This window comes from Conger conger, chromosome 4, assembly GCF_963514075.1.
Source record: "Conger conger chromosome 4, fConCon1.1, whole genome shotgun sequence".
Classification (NCBI taxonomy): domain Eukaryota; kingdom Metazoa; phylum Chordata; class Actinopteri; order Anguilliformes; family Congridae; genus Conger; species Conger conger.
Genome location: NC_083763.1, coordinates 78,756,013 through 78,770,954, shown reverse-complemented (window position 1 = coordinate 78,770,954; position 14,942 = coordinate 78,756,013). Strand labels below are relative to the sequence as shown.

Here is a 14,942-nt window from a genome sequence, read left to right as displayed (position 1 = left end):
CTGTGTGTGTGTGTGTGTGTCCGTGCATGTCTGTGTGTGTGCGTGTGTGTCTGTGTGTGTGCGCTTGTGTGTGTTTGTGCGTGCGTGTGCGTGCGTGTGTGTGCGCTTGTGTGTGTGTGTGTGTGTGTGTGTGTGTGTGTGTGTGTGTGAGTGTGTGTGAGTGTGTGTGAGTGTGTGTGTGTGTGTGTGTGAGTGTGTGAGTGTGTGCGTGCGTGCATGTCTGTGTGTGTCCCCGTGTGTGTGGGTGTGGGTGCGTGTGCATGATTTTGCACATGCAGACATGCATATCCATAAGTACAGACTGGCTACATTATGAAAACATCAATAACTTATTTTACTCTGTATATATTTTAGAACTGTATAGTGTAAAAGCAGTATTTTTCCTGTACATTTTGTGCAATGCACTGTTAATGCAGAAAGCGTGCCTGAAAGCTGAGGAAGACCACAGAAAATTAACCCCACCCAAGCATCAACATTTCCCCACCAATCAGGACTGGCAGTGGCAGAGAGGTCAGGGGGCCCGGGGGAGACTCTGAGAGGTCAGAGGTCAGGGGCCCGGGGAGACTCTGCCAGATCAGTCATATGCATTCCTCTCCACTGTGATCTCCATACTGGCTCTGTTCCCCAGAGCAGACTGCTATAGCACCCGTGTGTTCTGAGGGGAAACTGCGGCCCGTTTTCATCCATTTTGGCTCAGCTGAAACTGTCACGGCACATTCACATAATCACTGTATGCATTCCTGAGAAACTCCTGTTTGGCCTGTTTGGTACTTTTGAATGCTGTTCTTAATTATTTAACGGATATATTATTTCCTGGGAAATAGTTTTTATTTCAAGGTGCATTAAAAGTTTATTTTCTTTTCTTTTTTTCTTTTTGTTTGTTTTTTTTTGTTTTAAGTTTTGGTCAGCCAGCTCCTGAGCGGGGGAGCCTGATCAAATGAGCAGCTGGAGTGGAATGTGCTCTTCCCATAGGGAGCAATAGGACTCTTCACAGTGATGTCACTTCCTGTGCAGTGGTGTCGCTGAGAATTGAGCGCCACACACCTGTAACAGCATAACCCTGTATGTGATAATTTACCGATAGAGGGCTGCACTGTCCTGCATTAAAAACCTAAAACCTGCGCTTGGCTCTGCTGTGTGACTGTGTCCGAAACCGCAGAAATTCTGCCGCCTTAGGCAGGGAGGCATCGGGTGCCGTCCGAATCCAAAGTGTGTAAGACAACCAATTTCGAAGGCAGCGTCGATGCATCCTTTGCCGGGTAGGATATCCCACAATCCCCAATGTGATTATCCTTATGCTTCTTACTTCAGTAAGATTACTGACGGCTAGAAACAGCAGAGAGAGATATGAGAGTTCCCAAAGAACTGGAAAAGAGCTCGTTCGCCACCAACGCCTTTTTAATACCAATGGATGCTACTTACGTTTAACAACGCCCGCAAGCTGATTCGTGACTTTACCTGTGATTTATTTTTGAAGCAAGAAATGTCCGGTCCATTGTCTCTATTGGTCAGTTTGCATTCCAGCCGTGCCAATATCCACGATGTACGCACGGCTAATTGGAATGTTCACACATCTTTAAAAATTACTCCGCGTTTGTAGATCGCCGTTATCTACGTAGCAACCGAAATGAACGTAACTTAACGTTATCATCTCGCCGCTAGTAGCCTACCAAAGTAAAGTAAAATAAAATGAGTGAGTTTAAAGTGTATTTTGATTTGGAAAGGAGTCGGAACTAAAGAAATACTACTTGGGCATCGAAATACTTCGGCGAAGCAAATTACTCATTACGACACTGAGTTATTTCAATACCTGCACGTATCCAGGTAAATGTCTACAACAAAAACAAGTGACTTGTGTGTGTGTCGTCTGGTGTAACGTAAAATAGCAAGCTAGCTAGCTAACGTTGGGTATACATTGCAGTAGCGTTGCTAGTGGGGGACATATACTAACGTTATATCGTTGCTTAGCAACCAATAAAGTACTGTTCAGCGGAATACATTTACCATAAAACATAGTTCCATTAAAAATACATTAGTTTAAAGTTTATCCTGTCTAAATTTTGAAAGCTAAATGTGGTAACCGTTGTATAACTCGAACCTGTGGAATATCGTGGATACTGGGACAGCGATGGGGTGTAACAAACCCACAGTATACCACGGGTTCTCGTGCCATAACGCTTAATTATAACCGCCAAATCCTCCATTTTCATTCGCCGTGCACTACCGTTTCAAACTGGTGGCAAACGGGGAAAAAAACGGTCACGTCTATTGGCGAACGTTGGCAGGCTTGAACACCATCATTAATGGTTTCCACAGAGATCCCTCAGCTCCACGGCGCGCGGCGAACCCTCAACCCGCGAACCGCAACCGCCCTCTGCAGGGGGAGGGGCCAACGGCCCCAGAGTGTGACTCATCACACCAGAATTATACAAATAATTAAATGTCTAAAGTCACCTCAATACTGCCCCACCCACTCACTCAATTTCATGATGACATTTTTCCCAATGGCATATTTTTAACTGCCGTTTTTATTTCTGAACTCCTTTTGTTGGCACATTCAGTACCCCATACCAGAACTGTCTCACCAAGCCATTCGAGGCAAAATGAGAATACGGAAACTGGTACTGCAGTTTGGTCTCCACACCGACCTGGTCTACATCCTAATGCAGGGAGGAGGGTTCCCCCACGCCCTGGGACCAGAGCAGGCCAGCCAGTCTGCTCCCACTGCAGGACGCAGGGCTGACTTTGGGCACATGCAGGATGCAGGGAAGAAAATTAAATAAAATAAACACTCAGGAAGTGGTTTACTGCCATTTCTTTTATTGACGCTGCAGTGGTGGTGGAGGCCGGCCCCAAGGCTCAGATGATGTACTTGAAGCTGAAGGTGCTGTCGCAGGAAAGCCGCTTGCCCTTGCAGCGGCCGCAGAGGTCCTGCCGATGGGGCCGTTTGGGGTCGACGTGCCGCAGAGTCACCTGGCAGGTACAGCGCGCGCGCTTACAGGCCTGGGGAGAGGGCACACAGCGCTTACAGGCCTGGGGAGAGGGCACACAGCGCTTACAGGCCTGGGGAGAGGGCACACAGCGCTTACAGGCCTGGGGAGAGGGCACACAGAGCTTACAGGCCTGGGGAGAGGGCACAGGTACAGAGCTTACAGGCCTGGGGAGAGGGCACAGGTACAGAGCTTACAGGCCTGGGGAGAGGGCACAGGTACAGAGCTTACAGGCCTGGGGAGAGGGCACAGGTACAGAGCTTACAGGCCTGGGGAGAGGGCACAGGTACAGAGCTTACAGGCCTGGGGAGAGGGCACAGGTACAGAGCTTACAGGCCTGGGGAGAGGGCACAGGTACAGAGCTTACAGGCCTGGGGAGAGGGCACAGGTACAGCGCTTACAGGCCTGGGGAGAGGGCACACAGCGCTTACAGGCCTGGGGAGAGGGCACAGGTACAGAGCTTACAGGCCTGGGGAGAGGGCACAGGTACAGAGCTTACAGGCCTGGGGAGAGGGCACAGGTACAGAGCTTACAGGCCTGGGGAGAGGGCACAGGTACAGCGCTTACAGGCCTGGGGAGAGGGCACACAGCGCTTACAGGCCTGGGGAGAGGGCACAGGTACAGAGCTTACAGGCCTGGGGAGAGGGCACACAGAGCTTACAGGCCTGGGGAGAGGGCACACAGAGCTTACAGGCCTGGGGAGAGGGCACACAGAGCTTACAGGCCTGGGGAGAGGGCACACAGAGCTTACAGGCCTGGGGAGAGGGCACACAGAGCTTACAGGCCTGGGGAGAGGGCACACAGAGCTTACAGGCCTGGGGAGAGGGCACACAGAGCTTACAGGCCTGGGGAGAGGGCACACAGAGCTTACAGGCCTGGGGAGAGGGCACACAGAGCTTACAGGCCTGGGGAGAGGGCACACAGAGCTTACAGGCCTGGGGAGAGGGCACACAGAGCTTACAGGCCTGGGGAGAGGGCACACAGAGCTTACAGGCCTGGGGAGAGGGCACACAGAGCTTACAGGCCTGGGGAGAGGGCACACAGAGCTTACAGGCCTGGGGAGAGGGCACACAGAGCTTACAGGCCTGGGGAGAGGGCACACAGAGCTTACAGGCCTGGGGAGAGGGCACACAGAGCTTACAGGCCTGGGGAGAGGGCACACAGAGCTTACAGGCCTGGGGAGAGGGCACACAGCGCTTACAGGCCTGGGGAGAGGGCACACAGCGCTTACAGGCCTGGGGAGAGGGCACACAGCGCTTACAGGCCTGGGGAGAGGGCACACAGCGCTTACAGGCCTGGGGAGAGGGCACACAGCGCTTACAGGCCTGGGGAGAGGGCACACAGCGCTTACAGGCCTGGGGAGGGCACACAGCGCTTACAGGCCTGGGGAGAGGGCACAGGTACAGAGCTTACAGGCCTGGGGAGAGGGCACAGGTACAGAGCTTACAGGCCTGGGGAGAGGGCACAGGTACAGAGCTTACAGGCCTGGGGAGAGGGCACAGGTACAGAGCTTACAGGCCTGGGGAGAGGGCACAGGTACAGAGCTTACAGGCCTGGGGAGAGGGCACACCGCACTTACAGGCCTGGGGAGAGGGCACACAGAGCTTACAGGCTTGGGGAGAGGGCACACCGCACTTACAGGCCTGGGGAGAGGGCACACAGAGCTTACAGGCCTGGGGAGAGGGCACACAGAGCTTACAGGCCTGGGGAGAGGGCACACAGAGCTTACAGGCCTGGGGAGAGGGCACACAGAGCTTACAGGCCTGGGGAGAGGGCACAGGTACAGAGTTTACAGGCCTGGGGAGAGGGCACAGGTACAGAGCACTTACAGGCCTGGGGAGAGGGCCCAGGGGCAGGCTGTAGACCAGTGGCTAAGGTGCATGACTGGGACCCGGAAGGTTGGTGGTTCAAGCCCCAGTGTGGCCACAATAAGATCAGTGCAGCTGTTGGGCCTGTGAGCAATGCCCTTAACCCCACAGTGCTCCAGGACAATGGTCCCCCGCTTAATCTGATCAACTGTAAATTGCTTTCGATAAGAGTCGCTAAATAACATTAATGTACCTATTAAGGGGCTGTAGATGGTTTAACCATAACCGCCGTGCTGCTTCAAAACTACCCAAGTTATTGGAGTAGCATTGGTTTAGACTGATAAGTCAATATTGTAGTGCAATTGATTTTTCTTCAGTTGCTGATGCTTAGTGCATAATACCATATAATGTGGTCTGTTATCAGTTTAGCTTTACAGTAACTTTAGAAACCAAAAAATAATAAAACTGGTGCCTGTATCACAAAGCAGGATTATAGAGTTGACTGGGTACAAAAGCCAGGTTTTACGCCAGCGCAGTGACCCTGCTGTGATCCAGGCCCCCACTATAGCGGTCTCAGCCCGCACGTCATCGGCGCGCGCTCACCTGGCAGGTGATGTCCTCCACGCGGTACGGATTAAAGGCTTTCTGACACGTGCGGCAGAACTGTTTGAAGTAAACCTGTTGAGCGCGAAAGCACACTGTGGGGTACAGAAACTTTGAAAACCAGAAGAATTTGAAAGCGGCGGCCGTTCCTTGCGCACCTTGTTCGTGCCCTGGACGCACCACACGTAGGCGCTCTCCCACCGGAGATTGCAGTCCCGGCAGTGGTAGTAGCCGTACTTCTGCTCCAAGAACTGCCGATGCAAATAAATCGATCAACGCAGCATGTTCACTGACCGCTCTAAAAGTCAGTTAGTGGGCGTTCAAGTAGGTGAAGTGTCTGATCAAAAATATTTGTGATAAATAGATTGAGTAGGCAACATTTAAACTCTGGTTCGGCCAGTGAGAGTTACCACACGGACAGAATACATTTAAGAAACAACGCTCACCTGTAGCGCGTGATTACTGAAGAACTCACCTGAAACCTCACTCGCGCCTTGGATTTTGCTCCGTCTTCAGATTTGGGATTTTTCTCGGTTTCACTCGACTGCTCCTCCTTCGCATCGACGCCCTTTTCCAGGCCAACCTTCGCATCAGTCTTCCCGGGTTTGTCTTCCGCGACACCCTTCTCTCCTCCCGCATCCTCGCTTTTCTCCCCGGGTTCAGGGGGCTCCGCGGCTGGGGCTGGGGCTGGATCATCCTCCTCTTTGTCCGGGTCTGTGAAGTCGAAGAGCCTCCGGGAGGCGATGGGAGAGTACACACCCAGGGTCCGGGGATAGCGAACCGTGCTACCGACGGGGCTTCCGGGCGGCTGGTTCTCCTGCCTACGCCGAAGAGCTTCCCGCTTCCTGGCCAAGAGCGTGCGCGGCCCCAGCGAGCACTGCACGGACGCGTCGGCCTTGGGGTTGACCTGCACACCCACATCTTTGGTGTTGGCCTTCCGAAGCCGCGGTGTGAGGTCTGGGTTGATCTGGGACAGGATTGATTTCAACTGTGCTCTCTGGTGGTTGTCGAAGTACGTCTCCGCGTGACCACAATCGGCCAGGTAGTTTTTATGCCGCCACCCGACGGCCCTGGGTTTGGGATTGAGATACCTACACGAGTAAGGGTTATAAGATGAGTAAAGATAGCTGTCTATCGACTCGTCACCATACGTAGCCATTTTGTTCAGCCAACTTGTGGTAAATCAATTGGCCAGTTTAAGTAGTGCCGTCCGATGTTCGTGGTGGAGGCAATTTATGTAATTGTTCACAGGTGCATGTGTTCCCTCAATCAAATTTCTTTCACCGACTCGAGCGCTGCTAACCGTTATTAACGGAGACAGTAAACAGAACAACAGAAGTGCCCGTTCAGATTTTTTCAACTCAATTTTATTTGTTCATAATTGATTATATATATATGAGAAACATTTACACATTTTTACATTTTATTGGGAGGTTTTTCTTTGTCATACACGTTGTCGCCCAACACAGCGACTCTCATCTGCGCTGTAATCGCGGAAGCACGTTTACATTTCAACAAGTTACAACCCCAATCACGCCGATCAAGTGGAAAGCAAGAAGACCTACTGAAAAATCAAAGCTGTGGATCGGCTACTAACGCCATGTGTTCCGGTAAGGTCATGTGATTACGTGTCTTTTTGCAGTCTTAAAATATAGGCTGTTTATTTCTGCTTCCAAAGCGGGGACATTTTTGGGATAATTAATAAATAATCGGCAGAGGACCCAATGATCATGTCCACGATGGTATTTTATTTTCAAAACGAATGACGTGAAACCGGACGGGACTGCCCTATTAATAAGCCTTTTAACTTCCCCAAGGTTTATTATGGCAGACGCTCATGAGTGAGACAACCGGTCTAGGTTACATGAGTCCCGTAGAGCAGGGGTCCTCATTCCAGGTCCTGGAGAGCCACAGGATGTGCTGGCTTTCGTTGTTATTCAGTACTTAAAGGAATACACCAACATTTTGTGAAATATACCTTTTTTCTGACTTACCCATCCATTTTTGTGCATTCACTGGCTCGGTTTCCATGTTAGCACAACGTGTTAGCTTATCATAAAGCCTATAGGAGTCAGTAGCCTACCTCCTTCAAAGTGAAGAAATACACCTTACAGTAACTCCAAAGCTGTCTTATTTAAACGAGGTAGCATGTGTACTGGAAATACACGCGCAAGAAAAACATTGTAAAAACGAGAGACGGTTGGATCTATAACCGCTGAACACGCATGTATCCCTCCATCTTCCGCTGGTTGAGCGCAGTTCAGAAGGTACGCGGATCACTGTACTCAACCAGCGGAAAACAGAAGGATTGGTCGCTTAAGACAAAAACCAAAACCAGCCACACCCTGCGACTCTCCAGGACCAGGAGTGAGGGCCACTGCTGTAAAGTTGTATCTGTATTATTGGTGCACTGGAGTAATAGTACTTTTCATCTACCAAGTGCCCACTTTCACTGTTTCAGTGTTTCTGGGATTCAGAATAGCGCAGGATCACTTTTGATAATGACATATGCGGTACACACATCTGAGTTTGTCGTTTTACCCAGGGCTCTGTTTGTCGTTTATGAAACTGCCTCATGAAGTACTCCGATATAACTTAGGCTATGTGGACACACAGAAGATGGAAAAGTCCCTCTCTAAACATGAGCAGGGCTTGGTTTGGGGTCGAGGGCGATGGAGGTGGGGTCGCTGGCCATCACAGACCCGTAGGCTGGGTCGAACCCTGACTCCTCCTCTTTCAGGGTGTTGTAGGTGACGCTGGTCTGGTGGTCCTGCAGGAGCTCTGGCTTGCGCAGGACCTGGTGGCGGTACGCGCGGTACAGCAGGATGAGCACGCCGGCCTCGGCGGCCTGGAACAGCGCGTACAGCAGTGGGAACATGAACAGCCCGCCGATCAGCTGTGGCGGGAAGGCCAGCTTCAGGATGGCGGTGCACAGCTGCACGTTCTGGCAGCCCGTCTCCAGGGAGACGGAGCGGCGGCTGCTGGGCGGCAGGCCGAACAGGGAGGCCAGGCCGTACCCCGCGGCGTACCCCGCCAGGGGCATCAGCACCGCCACCGCATACACCCCCGCGGGGAGAGAGGCCAGCAGCTCCGGGCCCAGCATGGCCCCCGTCAGGAGGAACAGCATCACCAGGGTAACCAGCAACGACCAGAGGGACACCTGCACACATTACACACATTACACACACACACTATACACCACTATACACACACATTACACACCACCACACATTATACACATTACACACACACACTATACACCACTATACACACACATTACACACATTACACACCACTACACACACTACACACATTACACACCACTACACACATTACACACATAACACACACTATACACATTACACACATTATATACATTACACACACACACATTACACACACACACATTATACACATTACACACACACACTATACACCACTATACACCACTATACACCACTACACACATTTTACACACACTAGTTATGTGTTGTATGTTCAGAGATGCTCTTCTGCATACCACTGTTGTGAACATTAACTGAATCTCCTGACCTGTATCTACATGATTGTATGTGTTGCCACACAGTTGGCTGATTAATCGCATGAATAAGTAGGTGTGATAAAGTGAAAGTCTCGTTTACCCCGATGTTTGAACATAATCATGAAATTGTACATAGAGCTTTGAGCTTCCACGCCTGCACTGGTGACCCTAATGCTGTCTGCACCAGCAGCTTATGTGGAGGATGTTTAAATCCAGCTGCCAGCTTATTCACTGTCCTAAAATGACCTTCAATTCGACTTTAATTAAGCCAATTCCGGAAACTGACTGAAACTAAGTGAAATGGCAGCTCTGTTCTGTGAGGATATTTCCGTTTACAGTAGAATGTCATTTTTCCTTCAACATCAACATTGCATTATTCTGAACACGCCCTCAGGGCCTGAATCACGGCAACTACATTTTAGTTTGCTCCTGGAATAGAAACCTTATTGACCCGAACTTGTATATGTCCTGCTTGTTGGTTAGCGTCGGCGACGCTGTGGGATAGGGGAAGCGTGCGCGCGCGTTTGGGGAAACGCCGTACATATCGTCTGTGAATATCCTCTTCAATGGAGGCTGTCAAACGAAAGATTTATTCGCTGCTCTGAACTGGTCGCTCAAGGCTTCTCTTAATGAAACGCACAACGAAATGCGTTTTATATACTTATATTCAGATCATTCTCGTTTCATTATATACATTTTAAATGATAGTGTATCGGACAAAAATGTGAATATATACACATTAAATATATACATGTAACTGTAGGATATATAAACTATATCCTACAGTTTCCTGAAACGATGGCTTTCTGCGTCAGACTTATATTCTAATGTATTTCTCCAGGGAGCGCACGGTGACCTCCCCTCCCCTCCCCCTCCCCCTCCCCCTCCCAGTCCCAGTCCCCCGGGAGCCAGTATTAAATTATACCAGCTTTAGAAGGAGGAGCACTTATTGAGTTGCGCCTCTGACGTCATGCTGCCCTGCGGGTCGCTGTATTCACTTAAGAACCAGACATTCAGAATTACTGTGCGCGCGCAGTACGCTGAGCGTCACTGACGCGGCGACGCGGCCAAAGGAAAGGTCCGGCGCTATTAGTAAACTGACATTTTAAATTTGATTTGCCGTTTCCATTACGCGGGAAACGAATAGCTTTGAACCTGCACCCTTCGGTCGGCTTTACTTCTGCAGAGGGTTTGCGTTCTGAAGACATTTAATTATAATTATGTTATATGCGTTATTATTAGACAATTCGGTTTCATTTTAACCATTTCTCTAGAGGTTTCAGCACGCAACAAAATTAATTCTCAATAATAATAATCATCATCATCATATAAATAATTCAGTAGACTATGTTACTAGTTGACACTGGAATCTAAATTTTAATTGAATAAAGAAAGGACTGCAGTTGCGGTAATTTGCTCAGGTTCGCCGCTATTAGACCGAACAAACTCAAACATTTCAATCTAATTTACCCCGCGCAGCTAATCACGTTACGCGAGGCTTAATGCACGTGCTGTCACTGCGCGGTAGACTGACGTCAGATTTATCCGTTCCGGCAGCAGCGCTCCGCTGTACACAAGCCATGAATCAGAGTTTGGAGTTTAAATATTGCGGGAAAGAAGGATGATCTTCGGCGGTGTGTGGGCACCTTCAGGATGAGGTCGGCGGCGCGCGTGTAGCGGTAGCGCAGGTACACGCCGAGGCCGATGGGGATGAGGGTGCTGCACAGCGTCAGGATGATCGCGCCGAAGGGCAGCAGGTCCACCACCGGCGTGTTGATCCAGGCCCGGCTGTACAGCCACAGGCACAGGGGCATCAGAACCAGTGCCAGAACCGTGGACGAGATGGTCATTATGATGCTGGAAGATAGATACATAGATGGATAGATTATTACATTTATATAGCGCCTTTTCTCATACTCGGCGGGCTAACAGTGATGAGGGGGAAACTTGCCTCAACCTCCACCAATGTGCAGCACCCACCTGCGTGATGCACGGCTGCCATTTTGTGCCAGAACGCTCATCACACACCAGCTGAGGTGGAGAGGGAGAGAACAGTGTATTGCCAGTTGAATTAGGGAATGATTCAGTGGCAGGTTGATAGAGCCAGGTTGGGAATTTGGCTGGGGACATCCTGAATGACCCCAGTGAGTCAGGACCTCGGTTTAGCGTCTCATCAGAAAGACGGCGTCTCCTACAGCACAGCGTCCCCATCTCTGTGCTGGGGCTTGGGGAACCATAAAAAAAAAAAACTTGTGTGAACCTTAAACACAAAACTCGGTTGAGTGTTGCGAGACCCCTGTGGGTAACAGTGAGGAACTTCCTCTGGGCCACTTCTGTGTCTAATGCGGACACTTTATTAGGTTCATCTATCTCATACCGGATAGGACATATTTTCGTTTCATATTTTCTGCGTTATTTGTGGCATTTATTTAACAAGGTGCCGGAAATGTTCCTTGGGGATTTTGGTCCATGCTGATTCGATGGCATCTCACCGTTCCTGCACATTTTCCTGCCACACGTTCATGCTCTGGTCTGCCCTGCTGAAAAAAGAACGGCTCAAGCTAGGTTTTGAAACAAAAAGAAGCTACCAGCACTTGCTGGTTGACCAGCTCATACCCAGCTAGACCAGGGTATGACCAGCTTGGCATAGCTGGATTTTCCAGCAGAGTGAACCTCCTGTTCCACCTCATCCCAAAGGTGCTCAATTGGGCTGAGATCTGGGGACCGTGCAGTGAACTGAACACCACCACCAGCCCCCAGCATTACACCACCACCAGCGCCCAGCATGACACCACCACCAGCCCCCAGCATGACACCACCAGCCCCCAGCATGACACCACCAGCGCCCAGCATGACACCACCAGCCCCCAGCATTACACCACCACCAGCCCCCAGCATGACACCACCAGCGCCCAGCATGACACCACCAGCCCCCAGCATGACACCACCACCAGCCCCCAGCATGACACCACCAGCGCCCAGCATTACACCACCACCAGCCCCCAGCATGACACCACCAGCGCCCAGCATGACACCACCAGCCCCCAGCATTACACCACCACCAGCCCCCAGCATGACACCACCAGCCCCCAGCATTACACCACCACCAGCCCACCCCATTACACCACCAGCCCCCAGCATGACACCACCAGCGCCCAGCATTACACCACCAGCCCCCAGCATTACACCACCAGCCCCCAGCATTACACCACCAGTGCCCAGCATTACACCACCACCAGCCCCCAGCATTACACCACCAGCCCCCAGCATGACACCACCAGCCCCCAGCATTACACCACCACCAGCGCCCAGCATTACACCACCACCAGCCCCCAGCATTACACCACCACCAGCCCACCCCATTACACCACCAGCCCACACCATTACACCACCAGCCCCCACCATTACACCACCAGCCCACACCATTACACCTCCACCAGCCCACACCATTACACCACCAGCCCCCACCATTACACCACCAGCCCACACCATTACACCTCCACCAGCCCACCCCATTACACCACCAGCCCCCAGCATTACACCACCAGCCCACACCATTACACCACCAGCCCCCAGCATTACACCACCAGCCCACACCATTACACCACCAGCCCCCAGCATTACACCACCAGCCCACACCATTACACCACAAGCGATAACCGCAAACAATGTGCCGGCAACCCAACATGTCGAATAGGTTTGTTTTTTTGTTGGACCAATCATGAGAATGAAGCCTGTGTTTCTCAGCTCTGGTCCTGGGGATGCACTGTGTGTGCTGCTTCTTGTCGAAGCCAATCTCTTTAATTGAGGCTGTTGGAAATGTTTCAGCTCTACCATAATAGTGTGGGTAAACCTTTAACACAATGGAGGTTTGGCTCATTGCCTTTGCTGTCAGTAAACTCGTTTTCAGCTCAACTCTGGTTTCTACGCTGTCAGCAAAAGGGACACAACTGATTTCACCTGGCAGTTCATAATTGAGACAATGAAAATGGAACCTCTTTCAGTTGTAATTGTGTGCCAGTGCATACAGGCAATGACAGTTCATCTGATTGAATATGGTATATGTATCTTTAGGGGATGCATCATTTCAGGCATAATGTAGCTTTAAGAGGGTAAATCATTCTTCAGTAGACTTTAAAAAGTCGAAATAAGAACAATTAGTGTCTAATGGAGAACAATTAGCAGCTCATTACAATGCTGGGCGTGTTACTAACCGGCACGCGGCGCCCCAGGACCCCCGCTGAGAAACTCGGGCTTCATTCTTATGATTGATCGAACAGAACAGAAATGCATGTCTGTGCTTTAAATGTTCAGTTACCGCCACATCATTCACGGTTCGTAGGAGCAGGCTATTGATGCAAACGAGCAGGTGTACCTCATAACGTGCCCGGTGGGGGCAAAGGCTGTTTGGCTTAACCAAACAAGGTCATAGTTATGACTTTTAATTTTAAAAATCTTTAAACGCGAAGTAGGCTATTTATACAAGTAAAAAGATGTGTGCCTTGTACATTTAATGCAAACTAACAAAGACTAACTTAATAACACAAACGCATTTAAAAATGTACACAATTTGAATTGTTTGGAACGTGAAGCAAACATTATTTATGACATTGATTGACAATTATTATTATTTTTGCTGGCGTCGGCGTACACTAGCCAATTCACATAAGCGCGCAAAAAATAATCAAATAAGAAATCCATTAAGAAATCTGTAGTCATGGAGAAGAATCCTGATTCTTAAAATTAGGCTGGGCTTAGACCTAATTTTAAATGATTTCTGTAATGTAAAATGGTCAACAGTGGGGGGGGAAATATTTATGAAAGTTATAAATAACTAACAATGTGTTGTTTAACGAACATACATTTGTATTGAATATGTGCACAGTCTGTTTCAGTTTTTTCAGTTGGGGATTAAATTGGGCTTAAAATAATGTTTCTAAAAGTTACTTTGTGAGATGAACATGTCGCGCGACCCGGCTGACGGTGAGGGCGGCCGCGCCTCGCGTTTCTGTTTTCCGTACCTGAGGTTCATTTCTCCGTTGACCAGGAGGGACATGATGTTGGACAGGTTCCCCCCCGGACAGCAGCCGCACAGCAGCACTGCGATCGCCGCCACGTCGCTGAGCGAGAACGTGAGTGCCAGCAGGAAGGCCACCAGCGGCATGATGACGAACTGGCACACCAGCGCCAGGAGGACACCGATCGGCCGGCGGACGTGCTCCCCGAGCTGGCTGAGCTCCACCGTGCAGCCGAGCCCCAGCATGGTGAAGCACAGCACCATCCCCACGAACACGTTGATGCCGTGGCTCAGCGGGGAGTCCCAGAACGCCACCACCAGATGCGCGGGGGCCGGGGTGTTCCAGCGTCCGGCGACCGTGGTCCTGAGAGTGCTGGCCATGAGAGACACGGAGTCCGTGGCGACGCGTAATCCGGCGCTGGCCAGGTCCTGTCGGGGGTCCTGTGGAGCCGGGGTGACGCTGGTGTCATTCTCCGCGAAGCTGAGTAAAGAGTGAAAGCTTGTGAGTGCGCTCGAGTTCTCCATGGCGCGTGCGCTCGAGTTCTCCATGGCGCGTGTTTACTGAGGGATGAACGTCTCTCTCTTCGAGGAGTTCAGGTGTGTTCCCCCTGTGGGTCCGCGCGCAAGAGGAGATGGTGTCCACCTAGCGGAGCATCGTCACCGCCCGCTGTCGCCAACGGTCTGAGGGACGGGGTCCGGGCTCGAGCGTTGGCATCTATACAGGGAAGTGGTCAACGCGTCTGCCTGGAGAGGGTCTGACCCACCGGATTGGCGCGAGCGCATGTCAGAGGACTGTACGGGACGTCGCTGGAGGCGCGCGCTGGAGTTGGGGGAGGGGGGGGGGGGCTCCTTCTCGTCCTCCCACGCGCTGTCCTATTTTATCTGGCCTGGTGCGTGAGGACCCCCCCGCCCCTGTATTAATGCTGCTGATAATAATAATAATAAGAAGAAGAAGAAGAAGAAGAAGAAGAATATATTAAATG

At 50.9% G+C, this 14,942-nt stretch overlaps 3 protein-coding genes across 6 annotated transcripts in view; 1 reads left to right on the top strand and 2 right to left on the bottom strand.

Annotated features, from left to right (window-relative positions):
- The window catches only part of fryl (furry homolog, like), a 91,426-nt gene extending 90,305 nt beyond the window's left edge, over window positions 1-1,121 (top strand). The window contains 1 exon segment of the mRNA XM_061238856.1: window positions 1-1,121. This exon segment is cut by the window's left edge and continues 790 nt beyond it. The gene's annotated coding sequence lies outside the window, so the exon portion shown is untranslated.
- A 1,679-nt stretch (window positions 1,122-2,800) lies between these two features.
- On the bottom strand, window positions 2,801-6,600 carry zar1 (zygote arrest 1). Of its 3 annotated transcripts, none has more exons than XM_061238834.1 (4): window positions 5,877-6,600; window positions 5,560-5,652; window positions 5,402-5,476; window positions 2,801-3,063 (listed from the first exon to the last, which is right to left on the bottom strand). In XM_061238834.1, exons 1-4 carry the CDS (start codon window positions 6,558-6,560, stop codon window positions 2,860-2,862), a joined length of 1,056 nt encoding a protein of 351 aa, XP_061094818.1. In that variant the 5' UTR covers window positions 6,561-6,600; the 3' UTR covers window positions 2,801-2,859. The 3 variants fall into 3 exon arrangements, with proteins under 3 accessions (XP_061094818.1, XP_061094819.1, XP_061094820.1); XM_061238835.1 differs by having other exon boundaries at window positions 2,801-3,003; XM_061238836.1 differs by lacking the exon at window positions 5,402-5,476 and having other exon boundaries at window positions 2,801-3,003.
- A 146-nt stretch (window positions 6,601-6,746) lies between these two features.
- On the bottom strand, window positions 6,747-14,725 carry slc10a4 (solute carrier family 10 member 4). 2 transcript variants are annotated; one of them, XM_061238830.1, is made up of 3 exons: window positions 13,964-14,725; window positions 10,589-10,799; window positions 6,747-8,561 (listed from the first exon to the last, which is right to left on the bottom strand). In XM_061238830.1, exons 1-3 carry the CDS (start codon window positions 14,506-14,508, stop codon window positions 8,037-8,039), a joined length of 1,281 nt encoding a protein of 426 aa, XP_061094814.1. In that variant the 5' UTR covers window positions 14,509-14,725; the 3' UTR covers window positions 6,747-8,036. The 2 variants fall into 2 exon arrangements, with proteins under 2 accessions (XP_061094814.1, XP_061094815.1); XM_061238831.1 differs by lacking the exon at window positions 13,964-14,725 and adding an exon at window positions 13,261-13,292.
- Between the last annotated feature and the right edge of the window lie 217 nt (window positions 14,726-14,942).

Bases quoted from the DNA above. Each gene is read 5' to 3' on its own strand.
- zar1 (XM_061238834.1), bottom strand. From the start codon at position 6,560: ATGGCTACGTATGGTGACGAGTCGATAGACAGCTATCTTTACTCATCT. The intron at 5,477-5,559 runs GTGCGCAAGGAA...CGCGCTCAACAG, and splicing joins GCGTCCAGGGCACGAACAAG to GTTTACTTCAAACAGTTCTG. The intron at 3,064-5,401 runs GTGAGCGCGCGC...CCCTCTCCCCAG, and splicing joins TGGAGGACATCACCTGCCAG to GCCTGTAAGCGCTGTGTGCC.
- slc10a4 (XM_061238830.1), bottom strand. From the start codon at position 14,508: ATGGAGAACTCGAGCGCACGCGCCATGGAGAACTCGAGCGCACTCACA. The intron at 10,800-13,963 runs GTACGGAAAACA...TCTATCTTCCAG, and splicing joins AACGGAGAAATGAACCTCAG to CATCATAATGACCATCTCGT. The intron at 8,562-10,588 runs GTGCCCACACAC...TAATGTGTGCAG, and splicing joins CCGCCGACCTCATCCTGAAG to GTGTCCCTCTGGTCGTTGCT.